Below are 9,918 nucleotides of genomic sequence, written 5' to 3'. Positions count from 1 at the left end.
CCAAGCGGAGAAACGGAAAAGATGCATCACAAGACTGGTGGGGGAGGAAGTAAAGAGAGTGTCCGCGAGAGTGCAATTAAATCAGCGCGTGACAGACGCGCGCTCGTGCGCGCTAATTACTGTCGATGAAATTAGCAGTTAATATACGCGTGTACACACGGAATGGGGGTAGTTTGATTGGGCCAATTCGAGGCAATTCCTGGCGATTGCTGGTTTCATTGAGCCTGCGCTTAAGAGCTCAGTGCCACGCTGCCGGTCAACGGACATGGATCTCTTCGAAAGTATAGGAACTCTTACCTTTCTCATTCTTCCGATCGATCATCTTCTCATGAATCGATCGATAATTCCGTTCGATTTCTTATCTCGACTAAAGTGGATACCGGAAGAGGGATAATCTTGCCGATAATTCGAACATACGGCGGTTAAAATTGCGGGATGATTTGAATTCGTTGGTAGTGCATGGGACGCGATGAAATTATTGTGCATTTGGTACAGGACCTGTGACGCGATGAATGCACGTCGATCATCACTGAGAGCGTTATGTGATCTCTCGAATCGTTTAATCGAGGTTCAAGGTTTCAGTTCAAGGACTTCTGCGAACGAACAGATATGAAATGGATAGCTAATACGGATACGTTTGATGTGACTGAGGTTAGAATGAAAATAACGTGGAATTTGTGGAAGTTGAACAGATTGATTAGAAATTGATAGTGTGTGATTCAAGATGAATTGAATGGATTATGAGATTATTATAAAGCGCAAAATTTAATTCTAGTAGAATTAAATTTTCAGGTAAAGTAATAATTACCTTTTAATATGAAATTGGATTTTGGGATTTTTTTTTTTCTAATTTGAAGAAGTATAATTATATTATTATATTACAATTATTAATAATATATATTAATCATTGATTATGATTATTTATATCTATTCTATAATTATTTTCTTTACATTAATTAATTATGGACTGCCATAATCTATAATCATAAAGATAAAAATTGAAATGTAGATTCTGTACATCTTAAGTAATAAATATAGTTCAAATAATTCGATACTGCAGAAATTATACTGCAAATAATATCATATTCCAGAATACATATAGCATGAACTAATCCAGTTTTCTGCGTAAAACTATAACATATTCTGCGACAAATATAAATTCTATTATATTTTACATTATTATTTCACATCGTTTAAATTAATAAGAACAATCTAAGTATTTAAATATTTCGGAGACTTACATTACATTAGTTTTTACAAAATCTGAATTTTAAAAAATATCAAAAAATAAAAATAATTAAATAAAAAATCAAACACCCATTTATTTCTTTGAAATTTAAAAGTTAAAATTAAAATTAACGAAAGATATAATAAATTATTATTCAAATTCTAAAATTATTATTAATTTTCATTTAGTATCGTTAATAAATATGAATGTGCAAAAATTCATGCGCGTAAAAATTTCTAGTCATCGACGAAGACAACAACATTTATCGTATAAAAATATAAAAGATAAATTAAAATTAAAATCTAAAATTCTGAAAAGATTCGAATCTTTTAATTAAATTTTAACGATCATAATACCAGTTAATGATAAGAATTAAAATCCTCCCAAAACCACCTTTCTGTCCTCTAAACAGCGATCAAGAGTCCATTATTCTCTCCGCCATGATCTCCGTTCCAAGAAATATCGGGGTCGCATTAGGTCAAGCGCAAGGGGTCCATAGTCGAAGTGGAAGCCTCTGATGCACAATTTCCCATCACCACATCTCCTGATCGTGCACAACCCAACCCGCTCCAATTCCCACATACCCCTCCATACTCGTTAAAAATGTTATCTAAAGCACACTACGGACTGAGGCGGTGTTCTCCAACCATCGGGGGCGGTCGCAATGATGTGGTTGTGGCATAGCCACGAGACCAACGAGAAACCCGACAGAGACATCAACGAAGAAGATCAATGAACACTTCTCTCTGTCTTTCTCTCTACATGCATACGCACACACATATACATATATACACCCGATGCAATGAAGAATCACGAAGTGGTTGGTAACATAGACAGAGAAAAGGTAAAGAAAAGAAAGAAAAAGAAAGGAAGAAGTAAAGGAAGAGTAGGAGAAGAGGGGTGGAGAGCAAATACTCTCTCTCTCTTTCTCTCTCTCTCTTTCTCTCTGTGCAAGGAGATTAAAAACAGAGATGAAGAGACGAATCTTGTGCAGAATGAAAAGGGAGAAAAAGAGAAAGAAAGAGGAAGAAAAACAGGAGGCACAGCATACCGCGCCCGCATAAAACGGCTGTCCTCTCATGGAGCACGTATGGCATAGTAGGTGCTACAGGATTGGTTGGCTTCCATGTGTGGGGGCGGCCTGACCGGCAACCCGTTGAAAATATAAGCGTGTGTGAGTGTCGGTTGATTAGCCAGAGTCAGAACGGATCGTCGCTTAGTGCGACAGTGTCTGGTTAGTTAAGCAGCTCTTGTTGTTTCGCGCGATCAACTCACCCGTTTGTCGATAGATAAGAAAATTGGGGAAACCCGTGACGATCAATATACAGAGATTCTTTCATCTTCCTGGATTAATCTTCTTTTTTTTTTTTTCTTTTTGTTTTTTTATCAACAACAATTTCAATATACTTTAAAGAGAGATTCCTCCAAAGTATTCGGTTTCGCTGTTACAATCTGTTCATGTGTCGACGACACAATGCTGGCTCGCTTCGTTAGCTCGAACTAATCAAAATTAATCATAACCCGGGCAACAATTGATCGCAATTGGCTTGGATTCCATTACGGAGGACGCGCGAACCGCCATCCTGCGCGCGCCTTTTTGCATAATTGGCCAGCCGGATTGTTGGAGGTCTTGACGAAGAAGAAACCGAGGGAATCGGTAGCAATAAAGAGAGCAGGAAGTGAATGAAAATTGTCACCGTTGATCCACGTAATTTATTGCAATCGGAGTAATCAGACGCGAGAATAAGAAATGAATTTAGGAGGTTAAAAGAAAGAAATATTTTTTATTAGTAATAAGAAGAAATATTTTATTGTTGGGCTCTTTAAATTTTAAAATAAAAGAAGGAAGAAGAAATATCGAAAGAGAGGAAATATGTGATCGAAAGGAAGAGAAGTTTGTGTCGATTCATTGTGATTCAAGAAATGAAATGTTCCTCGACGATTGAAAATCGAAACTGTTGAAAAAAGAAAGAAATAAATACAAATATATATTGAAGATCGAAAGAAAAAGTTATTATATATTTATTAACACGAATCTACTTGCTTGATTCTAGTGAAACCATGTGCCTATTAAAATTCTAAGAACAGAAGAATTTATTGTTTTTTAATATCAGAAGAATAGTCTAAAATTATTTTTTATATAAAGAATCTTTAGAAAATAAATTAATATTTAAATTCTAAAAGGATATTTCAATTAATAAAAAAATGGACGGAGGTCCTTTCGATGATCCGATCTTCTCTGATTTCGGCGGTCGAGGAGGTTCCGGGGTTCACAGTATTCAAGTGATGCTCGGTCTTCATGGTGGACACCACGGTGGCGACTTAATGCCCACTGGAGGCCATCTTCACAAATTAGATTCTTCCAATAGTCCACCGCCTCATCATCAAACGTCTCATCATCATCTGCAACAACAACAACAGCAACAACAGAAAGAGTTGAAAGAATTGGAATTGGCTGGAATGTATGCTCCTCTTCCTCAGACGCAGGATGTTACTACTTCGACGTCTACCACTGCGACCCCGACCTCAACGACATTGCAACAGGGTCTTCAGCTTGGAAATGCTTTGAAAAGGAAGCCGGAGGATCCGATGAATACTCTTGCTCCAGGTTAGTATTATATTATACTAAAAAAAAAGGTCTATGAAATTAGAATCTTCGTATGTACCGATTAATTAAAAATAATAACAATTATCAATAATAATATATCAATTTGTAAAAATAATAAATATATTGATATTATTGCTATATATAAAGATAAATAAGATATAAATTAATTTAGCATAGCTTCTTTCAATTTTATTATGCATTTCTTTATATATTTATAATGATACATCTTGATATTGTTAAATTATAAATTTATGTTTGTTAAGATTTAATTTTATTCGCAATCTTTTTTATTTTAATTTTAATTTTATTAATATATTTTGCGACTTAAATTATTTATACTATATTTTGTGTATAAAAAAAATTTATAAGATTAGGATCTCTATTATTAGAAATATTGTAATCTATATTTGACAAAAATTTATTAATACATACAATAAAAATTTCAGAATATATATTATATACTTACTAAATAATATTATACTTATTTAATATCATATTTAATCATTTTAATTTTGTTTTAGATAATTAAGATTATTTATTTGTTTTTGACAGAATTTTCTTTAAATTATTGATGTTTTGCAAATGTTATTTTCTAACTTTGTTTTCAATTTAATATATTTTTACAGTTAGTAGCGAACCACAACCAGCTAAGAAAGATTCCAAGAAAAAAACCGACAATAATGGAATCAAAAAGAAGAAAACTAGGTATTTATTTATTTTTTATATTTTTTTTATTTTCTTTTTTAATTAATTTAAAAAATATTATTTAATCTATTTAAAATTAAGTTTCTAATCTTTATTTGGATCTTTTGTAAATTAAAAAATGAATATTGTTATTATGCCATAAGTTTTAAATTCTTCAATATGAATCACATTTCATTGAATAATTAGTTTGAAATTTTAATTGTCACATTCTCACTTGACAAATATTTCATTTTCATTTTGAAAACTAATTATTTCAGAACGACATTTACCGCTTATCAATTGGAAGAATTAGAAAGAGCATTCGAACGTGCGCCATATCCTGATGTTTTTGCACGAGAAGAACTTGCTTTAAAACTTGCGTTATCAGAGTCAAGAGTTCAAGTATGGTTTCAAAACCGGCGTGCAAAATGGCGAAAGAGGGAACCTCCGCGTAAAACTGCTGGTTATGGTATGGCTGCTGGTTCAGCAAGCCCTGGTTTATCAGGTAATTACAATAAAAATACTAACTTAAAACTTATTTATATTGTTTTTCATTATTTCTTTATTTTTACAATTCTTTCTTTCATTTTTAAAATTAAAATAACATTAAATTTATTGATTTCTGATTAAATGTTAAAAATCACACACGTATATATATTTCAACAGATATATCGATATAATTAATGTTAATTATATTTCAAATAGTTATTATAAAATTTGCAGAAAAGATTTTTATTATTAAAATTGATTAAAAATTATATTACATATTGTTCAATATCTTGTAATTACTTTCAAAAATATTGGTAAAATTACTTTTATTCTTACAAATCTAATGCAAATAATTCGTTCTCATATTTCTATTAGGATCGTTTACTTCACTGAACAATACTCTTAATCCATTCGCCTCGCCGACAACAGCGACAGCACCACCGGATGCCTGGGCATATTCTCCAGCTTACGATTTGGCACCGCATCTAAATCTACTTAGCCCGTCTAACTCTCCATACTCAACCTCCTTTGGTGGGCCAAGCAACAACGGATCGGCATACTCGTACGCGACAATGCTTCCACAACACGATGCCTCGTTATTTTCCACACCATCAGGCAATACAATGCGCGTGCACCAGGACTATATGAATGCTAGTAATAGTCCACCACCACCTCTAACTCGTAACGACTATCAGACTATGGTAACTACCCACTCACCACCCACTCATCTGACCAATTCCATGTCCGAGGAAGAACATCAACAGAATAAGCAATTGGATTATGTCAGTGGTCTTAGTCCAGCGGATAAATATCAGCACGAACAACCTGATTACACCCAACAGCAGCAGCAACAGCAACAACAACAGCAACAACAACAAGACCAAAAACAAGAATATGGAATGCACTCACCACAAGGACGTCAAGGGATGAAAGAGCAAGTGATGGTGAAGAGCGAACCAACTAGTCAAAACTACGTGCAGTTGCCTCCTTTTCTGAACTGACTCGAAACCTCCGGTCTAGATTTGCTCTAGAACAACTGGTGGTTCCGATTTGGAATAAATTTTCCTTGACAAAGGAATATTAAATTCATGATAAGATTGTATGAACGTGCTTACTGATTTTCCATCTTTGAATTTCTTTTATTTGAGCTAAAATAAAAATAAAATCGAAGGCTTTGTTTTAATTAGAGTTATAATTTTAAAAATAAAAAAAAGTTTTTTGAAAATTATTTTTATTTATAAATTTTATTTGTATTAATCGTAAATGTATCAATTCTCTTTAATACAATTTTATACTGTATCATATAGATTTAAACAATGATTAATGAGATTAATTGGAATTATTCTTTTGCAAAGTTTAATGTTAAGAATATGATAATCATTAATTTGTTTTAATAATAAAAAAAAACACGTTATAATAAAATACGTTATAAAACGTTATAATAAACGAACGTGTAAAAAAAGAAAATTAATTATTTTAGAAAATTAATTGAATAAGAGCATTCCAGTGCCTTAAAAATATAGGTTTAAGGTATGAGTACTTTTGTATTATTTGTCCTTTTTTCAAAATTATTAAGTAAAATTGAATAAGAAGTTTATTCACGTATTTTATAATGTATATCAACTATATGCATATCTGTATATACATGTATATAAAAAAATATAAAACATCTGAATTTATAAAATTTTATACAAGAATATTTCAGAAATTTTGTATTCTATTTTCCTTTTTATAATGCTTAAAAATAATTGCATCTAAATGCAACTTAAAAATTAAAATATGTAATCACTCATTTAACAATGATGTGTCTTAAATAAATAACTATAATTTCATATATTAATTTGTTCATTGGAATTGTATGTGAATATAATTTTTAATAAATATTCAAAATAGAAATACTTAATATTATAATATTATAATTTTTTTTACTTCAATAAAATATATATATTATTAATAATAAATTTATAATAACAAATACAGAATAAAATATATAAAATACATATTATTAAATATTTCTAAACATGTAAACAAATTTTAAAATTTCATAAGAAAAATTTTAAGGTGCTTAAAAAGATAGTACTTTAACTTATTTTATATAGTATTTTAGTATTTTATATAATACATTAATAAAGTTTGGTTTTCTAATATTTCAAATTTTTTTTATTAAAATTTTTCATTTTTAAAAACATTTAATTTATTACAATTTATATATTCCATATTTCATATATACATATTTATAACATTTATTATATATTATATTTATTATATATTTATAATATATAATAAATATAATATAAATAAAACATTTTAATTAAATAAAAATATATATATATATATATACACATATATTTTTCTATAAATATATTCAAATATATTTGTTATCGTAATAAATATTCGAGCCATGCTTTTCCAGTTAAATCCTTTATTTTGTTATCGTTGTTATCTATATATTCAATAAAATTATTAAAATTAAATGAATCCTCAAAAATACTTGATTTGAAAACTGATACTTCATTTGGCCAAATTCCATCTCCACTAAAATAATAGTTTTTTTCTAATTCGTATAAGCACAATGATAAATAATGTGTAGAATTATATTCCTCTTGTGAATATTTTTTATACAACAAATTTAATGTGTAATCAATTTTCGATCTAAAAAAATAATATTGAATGTTATATAAATGTTGTATATGAATTTTTATGTTTATTTTGATGCTTAGAATTGATTTTCCGAAAATATCTTACGAATATATTAATACTCCGCATAATATAGTATATATATAGTTTATTTAAATAAATATATTTTATTATTTTTAAGCAATGTAAACATCTATTTACCTTGGATACAATATGATATGAATATTTTGACATATATCTTCTATTGAATAATGTTTTTTTAAATATTGTATTGATTTAATAATTATTAACAAGGAAACATATTTCCAATAAGGATGTTTTTGAATTACAGAGATTAAATTAATATCTTTTCCAAATTCTTTTCGAAAAATGAATAATAAATGTTTTTTTTTAGATTTCAAATCATATTCTCCTTCTATGAATCTAAAATATAAATTAATATCAAAAGATTTGAATGAATTACTCTGCAATTATTAATGAATTTTATTTTCTATTTGATATGAAAAAATATATACATTCATATATGTATATATACCTGAGAAAAATTTCCTTTGATGATAAATATATTTGAATATTTGCATGGTCTATACAATTTAAATATTTCATATAATATAAACGTTTCTTGACTAATTTGTAATAATAAATTAATTGTAAGAATCGTGGATGTTTTAACCATATAGCTAATTCTACATTATTTTGAAAATCATTATATCTCTCCAAAAATTTTTTTTTTTTTACTGATAAACATTTTACGCAAAAATAAGAAAACTGATATGGTATATCTAATGTTTTATAAAGTTCTATTAATTCTTTCACTTCATTTATATCATGCAAGAGAATACGAGGATATATATTTATTAAATCAAATAAAGTTTTTTCTTTTATTTTAATATATTTAAAATCAGTTATCATTTTCTCAACATTATCCACATCTATATTCAAGAGATACGAATTTTTTATTATCTGCAAAATATATATTATATCATATCATATTCTTAAAATTTTTTTTTTAAATTTTTTGTAAACATTTATACTTACAAATTTTTCATCAAAATTAAATTTATTTTTTAATACATATATTAATTTGAACATTTCTTTAAAACTTCGATATTTTATCTTATTATTTTTTAAAAATGTTTGATCATATAGTTTTAAATAAAATGTTTTATAATATGACATACATATTTGATAATAATTGCCTATTTTCATATTTTTTTCAAATTTTGTAAAATCTTTAATAACATTATTATCAATTTTTATACCTACATTAGAAAATATATTTTTCATAATATTTTCTGTAACAGGTATATTATTTATTTTTTTAAATGTATTTACTTTTTTTCTCATTAATGTTGGAAATCTAAAATATAAAAAAACCATAATTAATAATAACATAAATTACAATTTATAATTATAAAGAAATTATTTGAATAAAATTTAAATTTATTATGAATATTAAAATGTAACATACCGATAAATATGACTTAATTCTATAGAATTTATACCTAATTCTTTAAGTATAAAAATTCTATTTTTCAAAATTATAGGTTCAAGTGTCAAGCATTGCATTAAATAATCCATTTTTTCTATATTTATATTCGTATTCTAATAAAAAAGAAAGAAAATAAGAAATTATGACCGATATAATTATATAATTTAATAATAATTATATAATAATATTATTTAAATATTGTCCTTTAATACACACACCTTTATGGTATTACAATTCTGAATAACTTTTCGGATTGGTATTTTATCAATAAAATTATTTTCTTCAATTTTAACATTTTTTTTAACAATATTATGATCAAGTTTTAAATGTGTTATTAATATGTCATGAAGATTTTCTTGTGTTGAAAAAGATGAAACTAATTTTTTAGAACGTATCATGATAAATTTTCCTATAAATTTCTGTTTAAACATTATATTTATATTTTATGTTTATATCGATTACAGATGAAAGATATATTTTTTTTTCTACAGATAAATTTCTACAGATATATCTTTTTTTTCTACAGATATATTTAGAATAAAAGAATTTATATGTTTGAAGGTTATCATATTAATAATAAAACACTTTATTTTTATTCATTTAAATATAACATAAAATTAGACTTCATTTATTTATCATATTTTAAATATTACTATTTTATGCATTAAAAAGAAAAAAAATTATATTTTGTGACATTTAAAATATAAAAAAAAAATTGAAATATATCATAAACAAAATATATCGAGATGAGTTATTTTATAAGATTTTTCAAATCTATAT

General features: G+C 27.0%; 2 protein-coding genes across 3 annotated transcripts; one reads left to right on the top strand and one right to left on the bottom strand.

Annotated features, from left to right (window-relative positions):
• The first annotated feature begins 78 nt into the window (after window positions 1–78).
• LOC107993336 (retinal homeobox protein Rx2) lies at window positions 79–6,912 on the top strand. Of its 2 annotated transcripts, XM_028664587.2 has the most exons (5): window positions 79–792; window positions 1,641–3,836; window positions 4,463–4,541; window positions 4,799–5,025; window positions 5,385–6,912. In XM_028664587.2, exons 2-5 carry the CDS (start codon window positions 3,434–3,436, stop codon window positions 6,008–6,010), a joined length of 1,335 nt encoding a protein of 444 aa, XP_028520388.1. In that variant the 5' UTR covers window positions 79–792; window positions 1,641–3,433; the 3' UTR covers window positions 6,011–6,912. The 2 variants fall into 2 exon arrangements, with proteins under 2 accessions (XP_028520388.1, XP_016905204.1); XM_017049715.3 differs by having other exon boundaries at window positions 79–3,836.
• A 239-nt stretch (window positions 6,913–7,151) lies between these two features.
• Window positions 7,152–9,866, bottom strand: LOC114576920 (transcription termination factor 5, mitochondrial). The gene is made up of 6 exons (XM_028664588.2): window positions 9,357–9,866; window positions 9,118–9,251; window positions 8,685–9,006; window positions 8,182–8,609; window positions 7,848–8,069; window positions 7,152–7,661 (listed from the first exon to the last, which is right to left on the bottom strand). Exons 1-6 carry the CDS (start codon window positions 9,567–9,569, stop codon window positions 7,388–7,390), a joined length of 1,593 nt encoding a protein of 530 aa, XP_028520389.2. The 5' UTR covers window positions 9,570–9,866; the 3' UTR covers window positions 7,152–7,387.
• Between the last annotated feature and the right edge of the window lie 52 nt (window positions 9,867–9,918).

The sequence above is a fragment of the Apis cerana genome, linkage group LG15 (genome assembly GCF_029169275.1).
Source record: "Apis cerana isolate GH-2021 linkage group LG15, AcerK_1.0, whole genome shotgun sequence".
Classification (NCBI taxonomy): Eukaryota; Metazoa; Arthropoda; class Insecta; order Hymenoptera; family Apidae; genus Apis; species Apis cerana.
The sequence above is the reverse complement of the archived record's forward strand: the minus strand, read 5'-3'. Positions and strand labels throughout refer to the sequence as shown.